This window comes from Suricata suricatta, chromosome 16 (genome assembly GCF_006229205.1).
Source record: "Suricata suricatta isolate VVHF042 chromosome 16, meerkat_22Aug2017_6uvM2_HiC, whole genome shotgun sequence".
In the NCBI taxonomy this organism is placed as follows: domain Eukaryota; kingdom Metazoa; phylum Chordata; class Mammalia; order Carnivora; family Herpestidae; genus Suricata; species Suricata suricatta.
In genome coordinates, this window is record NC_043715.1 from 6,369,542 (window position 1) to 6,387,010 (window position 17,469).

Sequence of the window (17,469 nt, forward strand, 5' to 3'; positions counted from 1 at the left end):
TTATGTGGCAAATTTATTTTAAAAAACATTATCTAATTTCTGCAGCTACCGTGTCAATGAACTGAATAAAAAACTAAGAAAAAGAACTTTTTATAAAATGAATTGACCGAGTCATGCAGGCACTGATAATATTGCAGTAACATTGCAACAACCCATTTGCTCCTTAACAACGGACTGTCTCGCTGGAGAGGCCTGGGGCGCACTGGGCGGAATCACAGACCTCGGAGATTGAGAGAGAAGGGCCGACTGTCACGGCTGCCACGGGACACCAGTCCCTGCTGTTAACTTCTGAAGGCCAACGTTCTGCTCCGTTCAGATTTTACCAAAGGAGATTCACTTCTTCAGCAATCTGTCTCCTCTAAAGAATGAGTATCTAACCGTAGAAGGAAGTTTGCTTTCTCTGCAGCGGCCGCGTAGCTCGCTTTGGGGAAAAGATAGCCCAGGTGTCACCGGGCCGTGCGCAGAGGACAGCCGCCTGGCACACGCCTCAAAGGAAAAAGGCCGGCTTTGCTTTAGTATCGAATTCGACTGTGTTACATGACTGTGTGGCCAATCTGGCCCGGTGCCTCTGATACAGAAGATACACACCTCACGCCTTCTTTCAGCAGAAGCTTGTGCCGCACACAACATCCCTCCGACCCCCACCTTCCCTCAGCACCTTCTACAGCATCGTACGGACTCCTCACAGGTGTAAGGAAAAAAAGAAAAACCGCGGACAGGAGGTCACTCTCTTTCTGCTCACGGGTGGGGAACCATAAGCGATGTTCCCTGTGCATGTTAACAGTGTACAAGCATTCCATCTAGGAAGTTTCTAGAAGAAACTCCTATTCTCAAATGTATAACTAAAGGATACATTTATACATTTATTAGTCATTAAGACAAAATACTGCTTCTTACAGCCATTTACTGAGGGGGGAGGGAAACTGTAGAAAAGAATTAAAAATGAAGAGCTCTGTATTAAATTGATTAGAAATCTGATATTGCATAAAATTCAAATTATGACATAATCAAGCACTTTAAAGTCCCTGATTTCACACTAAGGTGGCATAATTTGAATGGAAAACAAAGTTTCTTACAAGATAAGTGCTACTAATGACAGATTTCTTTCCCCCACTGGGAAAGGCGGCGGCGTGGGGGGACACAGGAATGCGGGGGAGCAGAGAAGCAGAGGAAGAGATGAATTTGCTCGACTATGAACAGAATGAAATTAAGTTGAGGTAGTTTATTCTACCAGCCAAACTTTACTTATAATGTAATTTGTCTAAAACTCTTGCTAGTGAACGGCATTGAGAAAATTCTGCTACGAAGACTAGATTCTTAATGCAGGTTCACGTTCTAAGATTTCAATCCGAAACAGGAGTAAACAAGACTGTGTGTGCTTTCAGACAGATTAAAGTTTTTTGATCCCTATATATTTTGTCTGGACAGTTTTTGTAGTCACAGCAGACCTTGGTCACTGGTCTGACTCAGGTCTTTCTTGTGTAAAACCCCTTCCTCTGCTAATCGCCTCACGTTTATGAAACGGTTCCGGTTAACTGGACAGGCAGAACGGCACTGCGGGAGACCCCTCACGGCTCCGCGACCACCACCCCAGGAATTCTGGCAGGACATGCCTATCGTAACACCAGAAGCCAGCAACTGCCTTGAAATTCACACGAGGGCTGCACCCTGGCTCACTGATTTACTGAACCTGTAGGTCACTAAGATAGAATGTCATAAAAGAGAAATTTTATCTTAGTTTCAATTCATGATAATATAGTTTTAAAAAGATTCTTAGGACACAGTACTAGTAGTGAGTGGAAACTAACTGGCATACAGTCCAATCTAACGTTTTAGGCACAGACCTTAATTTGTCGGGCAGGGTCAGGCATGGTATTTCCTTCCGGGGCAGGAGGAAAGCAATCTCGGTACGTTGGGCTATGCGGGTTTGCATATACGGATTTCTGTTTGCTTCCCAAAGCCAGGTGCTCGCACACAGCCGTCACTCGGACAGGACTTCCCTCGCGGGAGAACGCGCCGCGGTAAGGTAACGTCAGTATTTTACATGATCCCGATTCCCACTTCCCTTTGCCTCCTGATGGCGACTCGGCCTGTCTGCGGACACACCTACTGGAGGAACTGCTTCCTCCAAGGTAGCTCTTTCAACAGTTACGGGTCCCCCCAGGAGGAGCTGCGGCGCGGGCTTCTGAGCGTTACAGTAAATCCACCAGAGTCAGGCCGCCACCTCCGTCCCCTCACAGAAAGCCGTGCCCCGGTGCGCTGGGTCAGGAGCTCTGCGTCGGCGCGGCTGCCTCCTCAGGGCGAGTGAACACGGATCCGGAACAGGCCTTGCTGAAGCTGCAGGCGGAAGAGCTTGCAGTTGGCGATGCGTAAGGCCGCACAGCCGGTGCGGCGGAGGTCGGACGGCAGCAGCGGCTTGGTGTGGTGCCACGTGCCCGTGCTTCTTTTAAACTCACGCACGTAGTCGTAGTTGGTACCTGAACCACGAGAAGCGGCAGAGGTGATACAACGCGCTTGGAATCGCCAGAAACCGCTCCAGCCAGGCCGCCGGACCGCGCTTACCTGTGTCGAGATCTCCGATAACGTAAATACTGGCTCCGATGGGGACGGCGCCGTAAACAAAAGAGGAGCTGGCGGGGATGCACAAGTTCTGGTCGTTAAGGTAGATCCACCTGGAAGCGAACAGACAGACAGATCTAAGGACGTCAAGAGGACGAGGTCTAGGAAGGCGGCAAGACGCGGGGACCGTCCAGAGCACAGGCCCCGCCCCCGCTCAGCTCAGCCCGCTTCCCCGCTTCCTTCCTGGCACCTGTCACTATGGATACTGCATTCTGCCCCTTCTAGAATGGCACTTGTTTGGAGACACAAAGAGTTTCTGCTTCTTTTGCTCAGCACGACGTTCCTGAGGGTCGTTACACCGTGGCTTATATCCATAACTCGTTTCTTACTACTGTAAGTGGTTTTCCATTGTATGGACGGGTTCCCTCACTCATGGTTCTTCGGGTGGCTTCCGGTGTTTGGCTTTGGTGAATGAAGCTGTTTTGGACACTGGAGTGTAAATCTTCTTTGTGGATATTATGTCATGGAGCTGGCTACAGGACTACAGGTATATTCCACCTGACATAGAAATGCCGCACCGTTTTCCACCGTGTTGCGCCATTCTCCATCCCAGTGAGCGGCATCTGAGAACCCCAACCACTGGGCATTGCTGCCCACTCTCAGGAATGTCGGGCTTTCTGACCTTGGCCATGTTAGAGGCGTGGGCTTCCCAGAACGCAAACATGTTGGGTGTCTGTGTGTGTGCTCACTGGCCATTTTATCTGCCTTCTTTTGTGAAATGTCTGCTCCAAGATCTGCTCATTCTTAAAACCGGGTTTTCTGCCTTCCTCTTGGGAACACAAGTCCTTTGTTAGATGTAGATCACCAATATTATCCCCGGCTTGTAGATTATCTTTTCATTTTCCTTATGGAGGCTTTTGAAGAACAGTTTTTAATTTTGATAAATTACAACTTACTCTTTTCTTTCTTTTTTTTAAAGGTCATGCCTCCTATGTGTTTCTAGGAAATCCCTGCCCTCTCCAAGGTTGCAGAGGTTTTCTACCTATGCTCTTTTGGAGACTTCATAGTTTCAGCTTTTACACTCCGGTCTTACAGCACGTTTCAAGCTGAGTTTTCAGTATGGTATTAGGTAGATAGATGTTCATTTCCTTCCCTACAGTTATCTAGTTGCTCCAGTACCACTTGCTGAAAGACCGTTTCTTTCCTCACTAAATTGCCTTGGCACTTCTGTTGAAAATCAATTTAATAGCCACTAAAAGGATCCAGGGCTCCGAAAACAAGTGGCTGATTCCCCAGCTGGGACAGGAAACACAAGATGAGCCTGGAGTACCTTGTGTGCCAGACAGGAAGTGCTGAAAGGACGGGGTGTGTCCAGGGGACACAGAGCTCATAGGAAGGCGTTCCCATTGGCCAAAGCTGGAACAGCTGAGCCACAAAATAAATAATGATAGTCCTGCATTTATAACTCACAGAATAAGGCACATTTTGTGCGGTGTCCCTGCCAAAAATGCATAACCTCAGCTCAATCATGAGAAATCATCAGACAAACCCAAACGAAAAGACATCAGACAAACCCAAATTAAAAGACATCCTATAAAAACACTGACCAATTATCTTCAAGAGTATCACGTTCATCAAAGGCAGGGAAAGACCAAGGAACCATCACAGATGAAAAAAGACTAAAGAAATACACCTGAGTACATTGTCGGACCCACGTGTGGATCCCAGAGCAAAGGGAAAAAAGAAATTAGTGGACGAGCTGGTGAAATTCGAATAAAGACTGTAGTTTACTTAATAATACTGTACCAACATAAATATCCTGGTTTTGAAATCTATACTATGGTGATGTGGATGTTAACATGAGGAGACGCTGGGTGCATGGCTCTATTTCTGCAACTTCCCTATCAGTGTAAAATTACTACAAAATGAAAGCATTTCGTTTGTTTGTTTGAACATCACCACCACCACCAACCATAGATTCTGCTATTTAACAGTTAGTGTTCACTTAAGGTAACTGGACCAAATAATTTTTCTTTAATAGCGAAAGACGCAGCTCGGTGTAGCAGACCTCAGTCAGACCCTGGGAATGTATCTAAGAGCTACCCATGTCCAGGCTCGTTACTGGAGCATATGGTGCCTGGACATTATTCCTGTATCTCCAACTCTGTGCTTTCAAGGGTCCGGGAAGACCACGGCTGAGAGCCAGTGCTTCTCCCTGTTAAGTACAAATGTGAAATCGTTTCACGAAGAACAGCACTTTCCTTTCAATGAACCCTTCCTTCCCAGACTGTTAAAAAGTAGCAGCTTCCATATTTGGAATTCTAAGAAGCACAGAAGCAAAATGACCTGTCAGAATGATCTGTCCGAGATCACGTGACCACTCTGGAGCAAGGCTGACGTAAAGCTGCCGGAGTCTAAATACCTTCATGCAACATTTGATTCATCTTCTATCTGAACGCTGACTGGTACCCAGCAGTTTGCCGGAACTAGGAATACAGTTTGGCCCTTACTTCCAAAATGTCTCTAGGACATAGGGAAAAGGAAAAATCCCAGAGCTCTCACTGAAAAAGAAAAATGGGGGCCTGAACACTGAAAGAAAATGTCAAACTACAATAGCTGGCTTATTCACACTTTTTATGTCCCCAGCGATAAACCTAAATATTGGAACCCCAACATTTTGATTCTTCCCAGGTTCTGAATTAAATGAAGCCAGTGAGTGTCCCCAGGCCTTGTCTCCAGCTAAACCCTACATCCAGGACGAAGGGCAGGAGGCGCACACGGCCCCTCGGGGCAAACCCATGACGGGGTCACGTGTGTCCTCACAGGGGTACCCCGCACTGCCAACCAAACACCTGTGACTAGATTCCTTACTGAAAAGCACATCGGAATACAACAGTACTTTGGCACAGTTTTGCAGAGTTGAGACTTTCTCATTATTCGTCCCTGGAACAATTAAAGCTGAAGAAATCAGTCTATGTAGATGATATCTACCAAATTTGGTCCAAAGCAGATCAATGACTCAGAGTTCCTGGGTTTCAGAAAAATAATCCTAGATGATCTCTTTCATATAATGCACAGGTGCAGTTGAAATAAAACCAACAGAAAAACTTAACTGCATCATGCATTTAGCTGCTGCTTATAAAATGGATATAAAACAGGGGCACCTGGGTGGTTCAGTCAGCTAAGCGTCCGATTTCAGCTCAGGTCATGATCTCACAGTTCGTGGGTTCGAGCTGTGCATCAGGCTCTGCGCTGACAGCACGGAGCTTGCTTTGGGATCCTCTGTCTCCCTCTCTCTCTGCCCCTCTCCCCCAAAAGATAAACATTAAAAAAAAATAAAACAGATATAAAAGGCATGTGGTTTTGCCTTTCTCTCTCTGCCACCTATCACCCGGTTGAGCCTGGACAATGTAGCTAACCGCCATCTGCCCAACGCAGATCCCAAACGCCACCACTAACAGCAAAATGACTTGTGGGCATGAAACCAAGTGTCCAGGGAAAAGTGCTCGGTTCAGCGGCCAGCTCCTAGCCGCCGGCCGGAGTAGCAGGCATGTTTGTGACGGACCAAGTAGTAGCGTGCCTTTAGCTAGAACGTTCTCGAACACGGTCATAGGAGGACTTGAGGCTTCAAGGATGTGTCCTCTAACCTAGAATGAGCAGTGTCCCTGGGAAGGAGACGTCAGAGGGCAGCCCGGCTCGTAGCAGCGAGGGTCCGGGAGAGCAGGACAGCAGGGGAGGCCGGGCAGGCGACTGGAGAGGAGGACGACGCAGGGAGGAGGAAGCCCTTAGTGGGCTGGCCCTCCTGTGAGAAGCAGCTGCTCTCAGCTCCGGGCAAGAGACAAGAGACCGCGGCCGAGGGCCTGGACACTGCGCAATCGCAGGCGGACCTGGGGACCCCGGGGAGTGAGCCGCTGGTGCTGCGGCAGTTTGGGCCGAAGGCCGCCCGGCGCTGGCAGCTCGGGGGGCCGACGGCCCTGGAGAAAAGCCTGCTGGCTTCGAGGCCCTGGAACCAGGGTGGAGCATCCGTGTGCAGAGGCCTTGAGAGAGGAGAGGCGAGGAGCCGCCTCAGTTCACGTGCATGCACTCGCCTGAGTGTGCGAGTGCGTGAACCCGGGGCGGGCTTCCAGAACCGAGGCCGTGTGCACGAGTGCTACAGCTGGCCGCACGCGGCTCTGAAGGCACAGAAGGGACCGCAGGCCGCGACAACATTCACGAGGTCCAGGACGCAGCCAGATTCCACGAGAGCCGAGAAAGGAGAGCCCATTCCCAAGGGAACAGACCACGGACAGACCTCGACTCTGACGTGACCGGGACGCGGGATGCTCCATCAGGCGGGGACTGGGTCGCGGCTGCATAACTATGCTCGAGAGACAAAGGGAAACATGCTTATGAGAAGGTAGGAGATTTCGGCAAAGAAATGAAGAAATCTAAAATTCTGCCCCAAGAAACTGGGGAAGGAAAGAGCAAAATAAACCCAGAGTAAGTCCAAAGAAGGAAACAGTATAGATGACAGCAAACACCAATGATGGGCGAAACACAGCAGAGAAAATGAACCCAGTGTTAGGCTTTGCCAATAGGGGGCGCTGGAGGGACCAGAAGGCCAGGTGGGGAAAGGAGTTGGTGTCTGTCTTTCCTTCCTCCCGAGGGCTGCTGCCTGCAGCGTGCAGAGACCCTGAGGTGCTTGCCCTCAGCAGGGTCCTCTCAGGCCAGCTCTGCCCCCAGACCCCAGCGTCCTGCCTGCGGTGGCCACAGTGCATCCTTGCCGGGTGGGTGGCCTCTTCCCAATATGCTCCTTCTTCGGGTACTTCCCACAGCCCTAAAGGGAGCACTTCCCAAATCAGCGCTTTCTGCCTCCTTAGAGCTCACTTACACCGGTTAGCAGTTAGCCACCTCTTACTAGTTAATGACTACGTGAATCAAATTTTCCCTGTTCAGATGACTGGTGTGGTCTCTGCCCCTTGACTGGACCACGACGGAAACAGATGTGGTCAGGAGTGCGGTCCATCTCCCCATGTCTCATAAAGTAGCACCTGCTACTTCCTAACCATCAGATTCAAACAGTGTAATGCCAACGGGGCCGACCAATATGATGTTTTAAAGGAACACCAGGATGACTGGAATCTCCCTGGACAGGGCAGACAGCAGGACTGGGGGCCCTGAGGCCAGGCAGCGCCAGGAAAACTGCTTCCGGGGGCCCGTGCAAATGGGTATGAAGAACAGGCGGAGCTAGGTCAACAGCCACATACCAAGGCCAGGGGCTGCGCTGCATAAGGACACTACATCTGGACTAAATCTGAGATCCACGTAAGCATCTGATTATGTTTATGAAACACACAGTTACTGTCCAAAATCCCAACTGCCTTTTCTACTTTTCCAAGCGCCTTAAGTGGGGTTGTGAGAGGCAGCGCCACTCTGGCACGCTCAAGTCTTTGATGGGGGCACTAAATGCTGTAAGTCGTTCAAGGATGCAGAACTGCTTCTGGATTTCAGTCTTGGGGGAAAGGAAAGTTGTAGTGGACTTGCACATAGCCCTTCCTACCACAAGGGCCCCCAACCCGAGGGTCAGAGACCCAACACGGGGATTCTGCGCTTGTCAAGTTCATCTGCCCAGTTATACGTCCGGGGATCAAAACATGAGGCTGACGGGTCCTGATGTCAACAGTCACCAAGACAGGCCTGTAGAAACGAAGGGGGGCATCCGGGCTGAGCGTGCGCGGGGAGGCGTCAAACACGGGACGCATGAAGAAGGGGCTGGAGCGTGGGGCATGGGAAGGAGGAGCCTGGAAAAGGCTGAACATTTCTCTCAACCTGAGAGAGCGAGAGCCTGGTGGGAGGGCACGCCTGCCGCCCCTGTCCAGTGCGCAACGGGGAAACACCAAGAACTGCCAGCGGGAGAATGAAGTGACCAAAGTCAGATAAATCTTTCAAAAACACAAATAGGGACAAAGTACGGGAAGCCTGGCTGGACGGGTACTGACACTGCACACACGAGGGCCCAGGGGGGCGGGGCAGAGAAGCCAAGGCGGGCGACGTGGGAAATATTCCAGAGCCTTCAAGAAGGGTCAAGCCTGGGCGACAGACGGGACGTGAAGCACAAGAGAGACCGAAGGTGAGCTTTCTCGGGTGTGCGTCACCGGGAGGGCGGCGGTGTCAGGGAGCAGCCACCCGGGCGGGGACAGGGGTGCTGGACATTCTGGACTTGCCAAGCGGTCACTACGACGTGGCATAGCTTTGGGCAGTTTCTTTGCTCTCCTTCAGACCGTTTTGTTTTTAGTCAGAAACACAGAAAGTAAGATATGGCATTTTTCCAGGAAAGTTTTAACCTAAAAATAGGGAACAAAGACAGGAAAGACAAGAGATTACTTAGAAACAATAAATGTTCTCCAATCTAATACAGATTGCTCATCTGGCAACAGTTTCCACGGTATGCAAATATAACATATTTGGAAACATCTGCTCTTTTGGGAAATAAACTACTGCTGTATGTAAGTTTCCTCCTGTAAAGATTTACAGGAAAGCCTGTGTTTTTAAGGCCGTATGGTATGGTGGCTGTAAAGGTGTACTGTGGGGCCGGAGTGCCCGAGTTCACGTTCCAGCTCCGTCACTTGTGACCTGTGTGTCTTTGGGCGTATGACTTTATCTCTCTGTGTTTCAGTGTAAAATTGGAATAAAAGGAGCACCAATACTCAGAGAGTTGCTTTCTGAAGACCGAATGAGTTATGGATGAGTTAATACAGGGCACTTAGTGTTACATAAATAACAAGGAAGAATCCTAGACGTTATACTGACAAGGGGAATTCAGCTTTTCCTGTTCTATTATTTAAAAATTAACACAGGTGGGCGCTTGGCTGGCTCAGTGGGTAGAGCATGCAATTCCTGATCTCAGGGTCTTGGGTTCAAGCCCCACCTGGGGCCTAGGGCTTACTTTATAAACTAACAAGGACAGGGGTGCCTGGGTTGCTCAGTTGGTTAAGTGTCCGACCTTAGATTTTCCCCCAGATCATGACCTCACGGTTCGTGAGTTCCAGCCCTGCGTTGGGCTCTGCACTGACAGTGTGGAGCCTGCTTGGGACTCTCGCTCTCTCCCTTTCCCTGCCTGTGTACGTGTGCTCTCTCTCTCTCTCTCTCTCTCTCTCTGTTTCCCTCTCAAAATAAATAAATAATTGAACACCTTAGAAATAAGGAAACTACTGATCCCTAAATTCATTTGGAAGTGCTTTTAAGTAGCAAGGAAGGAGCCATGCTCTATGTCTAACACTTATGAACTGATAGCAAGCGATACACTTACGTTTAAAGCTTACCCACTCTAAGTAAGACACAGCCTGATAGAGACATAAAGGTTCTGGCGATTGATGGCATCTCAAGGACGGACTGAGAAACCGTGCAGCCAGACAGAAGTCCTAGAAACAAACAGGGCCAGGGAAGAGGGAGGCGTCGGCGGGCCAGTGGCGGCCTGTAGCTCACGCCGCCTCAACAGTAACTCAACCGTTCCGAGAAAGGTGCGCGTCAATATTTCATCAGGAACCAAACACGCTGACCACTGCTTACAGGTGAAGCTGGGCACAGGCTCTCGAGATGCACTCGGGCAGGAATTAATTACCACAGTGGACAGTCAGCCCTCACAGCAATGTGTCAAGAGAGGTGTAGGAAGTCTCTGAAATTCTGCCCCCTCACCCCAACCCCATAGCAGACATTCTCTCAATTGCTCTCATAGTTTGTCAAATAAATTTTCCCAACACTGTCTATCCTTGTAATCAAAGGAGATAAAAAAGGCTATGCAAATGTCCTGAATATAAAATGCATTAAAAGTTAAGTATCATTTATTTGTATCTCTAAAATCTTGGAAACTGCACCTAGTTGGCCCCAATCTAGAACAGTAAGAAATTAAACGTTGCATTATAGCACCCCCTTCTGGTAGCTCGACTGAAATACTGTAACAAGATGAGTTTTCCCACGACCATCTCCCTCCAGGACTTGAACATAAGAGCCCTGCTTAGTGGCATCACGGTAAGACGTGTGAGAGGAGAGAAGGGGAGGGGCGGGAGGGGCGCCTGCTCCACAGGACGGGCGCGGCAGCCTATCAGATGTCTGGAGGCTCCGCGGCCCCACACTTCATCCGCGGAGCCAGCCTTTCCCTGCGCGGCTGACGCGGGCTGGGCGCACCGCCGCAGCCAGAACGCAGAGCTGGCTGAGCCGGATCCTGCCCTTCAGAACCTCACGGTTAAGGATGACAATCCAAGACTCTGGAATTCAGTGTCACGGCATCACAGACTGAGGAACCTAAAGCAGAGGTGTGAGAAGGCTTTCGCTAGGCAGCAGATCATTAAGCACCGTTTTGGAAGAGGCTAAATTAACTGGATAAATATTGGAAGGGAAATGTTAGGCAGTGTGAATAGTACAGAAGCATAGAGCTGAGATAGTCATAACGTGTTTTGGAAGAAAAATGCTGCTCGGCGTGACTCAAGTAAAGCATCTGTGTTGAACAGTAGCAGAAAGAATAGACGAAGACCGTATCACAAAAGGCCATAGATGCTAGGTTAGGGAGTTTAAACTTGAAAAGCTACATCAAGCCAACGAATGATTTTAAGCAACCAAGAGTCAAGCTCTGATATAGATTTCAGAAACACTTTTCAATGGTTGTAAGTACAAACACTTCTGAAGTCACTAACTAAATATCTAGTGGGCATCAGGCGTTATGTCCTAAATAGATGAGGTAATTCAGTAAAGTAACTCGAAAACTAAACAAGTCGGAGAGACGACTTTGAAAGCATAAAGGAGAAGCTGCAGAAGTTAGGTGAGACCGCTCGTCGTTACCTTTTAAACTCATCGTGGTAGAATTCAGACTTGCAAGTGACCATCTCACTCCCCTGGATGTCTTCACGACTCCTGACTCCGCCGAATACGTAGAGTTCCATGGCAACTCCACAGGCCACAGCTCCAAATCTGAAAGGCCACGCAGAGCGCATCAGCTACTGGATTTGCAGCCCGTGGTTGTAAATGGAGTCCCTAACTCCTCTTAAGCTTGTTTTAACACCACGACATTCAGGATCTCAAGAATGGGTGGGTCTTCCTTTTCAGGGAATGGATTGTTCATTTACTTTTTTAAAAAAGGTCTGTTTCTTTTTGAGAGGTGGGGGAGGGGCAGAGAGAGCCGGGGACGGAGGATCCGCTGCAGGCTCCAACTGTTAACGCAGAGCCGGACGCGGGGCTGAAACTCGTCAACTGGGAGGTCATGACCTGAGCGGGAATCAGACGCTTAACTGACTGAACCACCCAGGTGCCCCTCATTTACTTTTTTATAGAAACCAAATGCCAAGTCAAGGGAAAGGTTCACCTGAAAGAAAGGGAGACTCGGGAAGTCCACATCCACGCTCTCATACCTCCTCTCCTTTAGCGGACAGATAGCGGTCCACTGCTGGGTCCTTGGGTCGTAGCATTCCACAGATTCGAAGAGCTTCCCATACGAGCCTCCGCCCATGGCATAGATTTTCTTTTTCATAGCTGCATAGCAGCCAATCTGAAAGGAGAAAGCAAAAGAGGGGAGGCAAGACTGATCATCCAAGCTAGAAAAACGCTACCTGTAGTCTAGGCTGCACCGTAGGGTATCTGGGAAAGGATGTGATTTCTAACAGCGAAACGATGGTGCTTTCCAATACCACGAACGCAGGATTTTAAAATCAAGAAGAGGAGGAGACACAAATATTGTCTGTTACCTCTATCTAATATGATTCCACTACGTGAGATATATAAAGACTCTAATTTTTAAAAGTTTGTTTGTTGGGGCGCCTGACTGGCTCAGCTGGTTAAGTGCCAAGTTCGGCTCAGGTCATGATCTCGTGGTTTGTGAGTTAGAGCCCCGCGTCGGGCTCTGTGCTGACAGGTCAGAGCGTGGAGCCTGCTTCACATTCTGTGTCTTCCTCTCTCTCTGCCCCTCCCCTGCACACACTCTGTCTCTCTCTCTCAAAAATAAACATTAAAAAAAATTTTTTTTTAAGTTTATTTATTATTGAGACAGAGAGGGAGAGAGAGAGAGAGCAAATGTGTGTGCACACGCAAGCAGGGGAGAGGCAGAGAGAGAAAGAATCCCAAGCAGGCTCTGCACTGTCCATGCAGGGTCTGAAGCAGGGCTTGATCTCACAAACGGTGAGATCACAACCTGAGCCAAAATCAAAAGCCAGACGCTTAACGGACTGAGCCACCCGAACCGCCCAGGTGCCCCACCCCTAATTTTTACAGGGGCCTTCCAGGCTCTCTATCCTTCCACTGCTCTTTGAAGATCCCGAGATCTTGGGGCGCCTGGGTGGCTCAGTTGGTTAAGCATCCAGCTTTGGCTCAGGTCACGATCTCACAGTTCATGGGTTCGAGCCCTGTGTCGGGCACTGTGCTGGCAGCTCAGAGCCTGGAGCCTGCTTCGGATTCTGTGTCTCCCTCTCTCTCTGACCCTCCTTGCTCATGCTGTCTCTCTCCATCTCTCAAAAATTAACAAAAATTTTAAAAAAGATATAAAAAAAGAAGATCCCGAGATTTAGATTCCATCGAGCAAGATGTCCCTCAGCTCCCGCCCCGAGCCGAGCAGGCACAGAGCGTGGGAACGCAGCACGTGAGCTGTGAAGTCCGGGGGCGGCATGAAGGTCTGGCCTGATGAAGGGCCCCCGCGTCCCACACCAGGGAACGGGAGCGCGGGAGCCGTGCTCTCAACAGCCAACGGGAGCCACGTTTTCACTCCACTCAGTGCACAAGGGCCGCTCCTGCCTGCGGCCTGCCTCTCCTCGGGCCTGCGCGGCGACTGGGCAAGTAGGTCTGGAAGACCTGGGTGCTTCCTAGGTGAGCACCCGCATGGCGCAGCTGGCAAGCATGGGGTAGGCGCTGTAGGGCCCCCCGTCAGCGTGAGCGCTGACGGACAGCAGATGGCGACAGAGGCAAGCCACCAACAGCGACACAAGCCTACAACACGAATACTTTTAACACTATCGATCGTACTAGAGGGCGTGTGTGGGAAACGAAGAAACGCTAACTTTAAGTCCCAATTTGTCATCACAAGACGTGGTTCTCTCACCTTTCTAACCATGGTCAGGTCAGGTTGCTTTGTCCAGGTTTTAGAATAAATGTCGTAGCACTCCATGGAAATCAGCTCTTTTTCTCCGTCCTCGCCTCCTAAAATGTACAGCATCCCGTCGATCTCCACAATTCCAAAATTATGCCGCGGCTGAAAAGACATCGGAGGCCTCTGCGTTCAGAAGGCCCACTGCCGGCCGGAAGGCAGGGAGCTACACGTCTCACACAAACTACAGGCACCACGATCCTCCCGGCTTCCGGGCCCAAGGCCACGTCTCTCAGATGCCTGTGACTTCCCGAGCGGCTCCCTCTCCTGCCACAACAGGGAACCCACTTCCCGGAGCTGACTCTGAACAGGGAATTATGCGCGTGATAAATTCACCGGTACAATCATTATTTTTCACTCACCAGGGCTCTCAACAACGGTACCTTCTGGGTTAATAAAACTACGTGTGTTTAGCAACGGGCTGCTGTTGGTGTGTGAAGGACACGCAAGGGCCACGGCAGCAGTGCCGCCGGAGGCTGGGAGTGGCCTGGGGCGGCCAGGCTCGCGTGCGGGCCATCGGGGATGACGGGAGCCTGAGGTGCCTCACGCTCGTTTGGCGGCAGACATTTCCTCAGTGTCCCGCTGCCCCGTGCCCAGCGTTGTCGTAGCACTGAAGACAGAGTCCTCAGCACAAAGACAAAATCTCCGGCTGCCAAGGGACTTGTGTGAACAAGAAGAAAGAAAACGGGAAGCGTGGGGAGGGCTGCGGGGCCGGACAGAAGGCCTCCCCGGGGCGCGCTGTGCGAACACTAGTGGAAACAAGGAGCGAGGTGCACGGGCGTCTGGGAAAGGTCCGCAGCGAGAGCATGTGCAGGCTGGAGAAACCACGACGAGGTCCCACAGAGCGATGGCAGGCATGGGGTGGGGGGGGGGCGGGCACCAGCATGGGTGGAGCGGCGGCGTGTGGCACGGTCGCTGCTTCCCCCATTACACGTTGGCAGACACAAAACAAAAGCGCTAAAGGGAAGAAAGACATACTACCAAAGCAAATGAAAAAGGACTTTTTACCTCATTCATTGGTGGCAACACAGTCCATGTATTTGCATCTGGGTCGTATTTTTCTCCGGAGCTCAGGGTCTGCTTGTTTTCATCTTGGCCCCCAAATACAAACAAGAATCCCTCTGCAAAAATCAAAGGAGACACACAGGGAAGGTGAACTTTGGTCTCCGCACCCCTCTCTGCCGAATACAAATGCCCCAGCTGTAGAGGCAGTATGTGGAGACAACTTCTCTAAGAACAAGAGCAGTGGGTGTGAGGGCTTGAGCACAATTCCTTCGGTGCTGATCCTGAGTGAGGGAGCCTAATCCACTTCTGCGAGTCACTGTGGCCCTCTGCTCTCAGTCAGCATCGGAGAGGGTTCCCGCTGCCACAGCGTAGGACCCAGACCGACACCGCCCGCGCGGACAGCAGGCAGCTCCACCAATTCTACTTCCCCTCTGGGACTCTCCAAGGGCTTCTGATCGACAGCCCACATGTGCTCCTTCAGGACCCAGGAGCGCTCAGACCCAGGGCACCTGGGTGCACTTTGTATTCAAAACAGGATCTAAGAGTCACTGTTGAGCTTCCTGTTTCAGGTAATGGGAGGATCAGTTTATTCGTACCAACTCTTGTGCAAAACAGTTTTGAAATGGAATAATCTGAAAAGAGAAGGGGCCAACAGGACAATATGGCAGACCTGAGAGAAAAGTGGGAGCTGGAGAGGTTACCAACCTCTGGGGGCATTTACCAATCTGGGAAATTTCTAGACTATCTTGTAGTGGCTTTGAGGTCATGAAAAAGACAGAAATCAAAACACAAATACTGGACTCATAGGAAGTATGGCTCCTGGCAGGAGAGCCTCTCCCAAGTTCACCCAGAACCAGAGCCCAAATTTAAATCTCCTTGCTTGTCTGGAAGATCTCAAAGTTTGAATTTGATTTACAGTAATTCCAAATTGGTAGTGTTTACAGGCAACTGGAAGAAATAAATTTAAAACTTAGGTGGAAGAAAATACCTTTATCTAATCCTTAGATCAGACTATTCTAAGATTTTAAAGCATCAAGTTATTCCTACAAATACTTTTTAATAAAATGATCAGCACCCACCCAAAGATACTAGGACATAGAAAGCAGACTATAAAGTAGAATCAGCAACAGAAGACAATAAGAAGCAGTGTTGCAGAGACCTCAAATTTCAAATACTGGACTCATCAGAAAGCCAATAAAATGACAATGCTTATTACTATGTTTAAAAACTAAAAGACAATTTTTAAGATAACTCTTGGAAAAAGGGGACTACAGAAGTGACACAGCAGATTTTAAAAAAGATTTAAAGTTCTCGTAATAAAAACAATAAACTAGGTAAAAAAAAAAATCCGGTAGGTGGGTCAAATGGCAGATCTGTTGGTGTTAAAGAGATAACTCATTAAATGGAGGGTAAATCAAGAGAAATCACAAAGAGGGCAACATATGGAGAGACAAAAACTCAGAAAACAAAACAAAATAAAGGCAGGAGGCTGAGGACATTCCAAAAAGGTGTAGCCATGTTTAATCTGACTTCCAAAAGGCAAGAGGAGAGAGAGAGGACAATGAAACAGAGGCAATATTTAAAGACATAAATATGAGTAAGAATTTTCCACATTTGAGGAAAGCCCAAGCCACAGAGTTAAGACACCCTAAAATTCTATACCCAGCACAAGTATCCTTTAGGAATGAAGTCAAAATAATGGCATTTTTGGACAAACACATCCAAGTATTTGCTAGCTGGAGACCCACATTGAAGGAAATTCAAAAGGATGAACTTCAGAGAGAAGAAAAATAATCCTAGATGAAAGGTTGGAGGACTAAGAAGGAAAAATAAAATGGTAAGATAGGCAGGTAAATCTAAACAGACACTCCACAGATACATAGACAAAACATAGGTGAATAAAACATGTCTATATGTAAATATGTATTCATAAATAGTTGTGTTTTAATACTGCAAGACTGTGGCACACGAAACACAGCAGAAATGCACTTAGGCTTTGACAACTTAAGAACACAGGCTCTGGTTTCTCTGACGGCTTTCAAAGGAACATAGACAAAGACTGGAACTTCTAACCTGGAAGACAGGGAAAGAACCAGTCCATCCGCTAAAGCAAAAAAGACAGGAGGGGGACAGGGAAAGAGGACACGCAGTACAAGCTGGCCAAGCAGGAGCCACGTGGGCACCTCACAGACACACTCACTCCGGCGGGGCACAACCCTATCCTCCCTGCTCAGTGTTTCTGGAGCACCAACCCCTCCAGGAAATCTTGGAAATGTGTGACATTGGAACCACTGCAGTAGGTATGCGTGTGTGGAAATCATGGATATATGTAGGTACTATGAGAAGAAAATGTGAGGAAGCTAATTGTAAGAAGATAGAACGGGGAAATCAGACCCACATCCTGTTGGCTACATTGCAGCCTCCTGCTGCTTATTACTAACAATTAACTTCAATAACCTTGGAACCCACAGAATGACTCCCCTCTGTACTATAGTTTAGCTTTAGCCATCTCTATAATCTGGGGTAGCTTTCAAATATCTTTAAAGCCATGTTAGTGAGCAAGCAGAGACTGTAAAATAAGGAGGATTCCAGGAAGACGTTTGGCAGTCATTAGAATTTAGTGGAACGGTGGGTGAACCCAAGTGGAAGACCGAGGTGGAGAGAGAGGCAGCACACGCTCAGAAGGCAGCAAGGACAACCTTTCCCATCACCTCGAGTGAGAACTTTGAATGACGTGACACGGTTTTCAAACTTGCAAAGGTCAGTGAAAGATACTTTCTGTTGTAAAATAACTTTAATCCTTT

General features: G+C 49.1%; 1 protein-coding gene across 1 annotated transcript in view; it reads right to left on the reverse strand.

Moving 5' to 3' along the window:
* Nucleotides 1-957: 957 nt before the first annotated feature.
* The window catches only part of GAN (gigaxonin), a 33,789-nt gene continuing 17,277 nt past the window's right edge, over nt 958-17,469 (reverse strand). Inside the window, exons 6-11 of the mRNA XM_029926146.1 lie at nt 14,669-14,781; nt 13,616-13,765; nt 11,940-12,076; nt 11,374-11,502; nt 2,563-2,672; nt 958-2,477 (exon numbers count right to left, since the gene is read on the reverse strand). Of these exons, the coding sequence (XP_029782006.1) occupies nt 2,296-2,477; nt 2,563-2,672; nt 11,374-11,502; nt 11,940-12,076; nt 13,616-13,765; nt 14,669-14,781 (821 nt within the window). The 3' untranslated portion in view covers nt 958-2,295. The remainder of the gene's footprint in view (nt 2,478-2,562; nt 2,673-11,373; nt 11,503-11,939; nt 12,077-13,615; nt 13,766-14,668; nt 14,782-17,469) is intronic.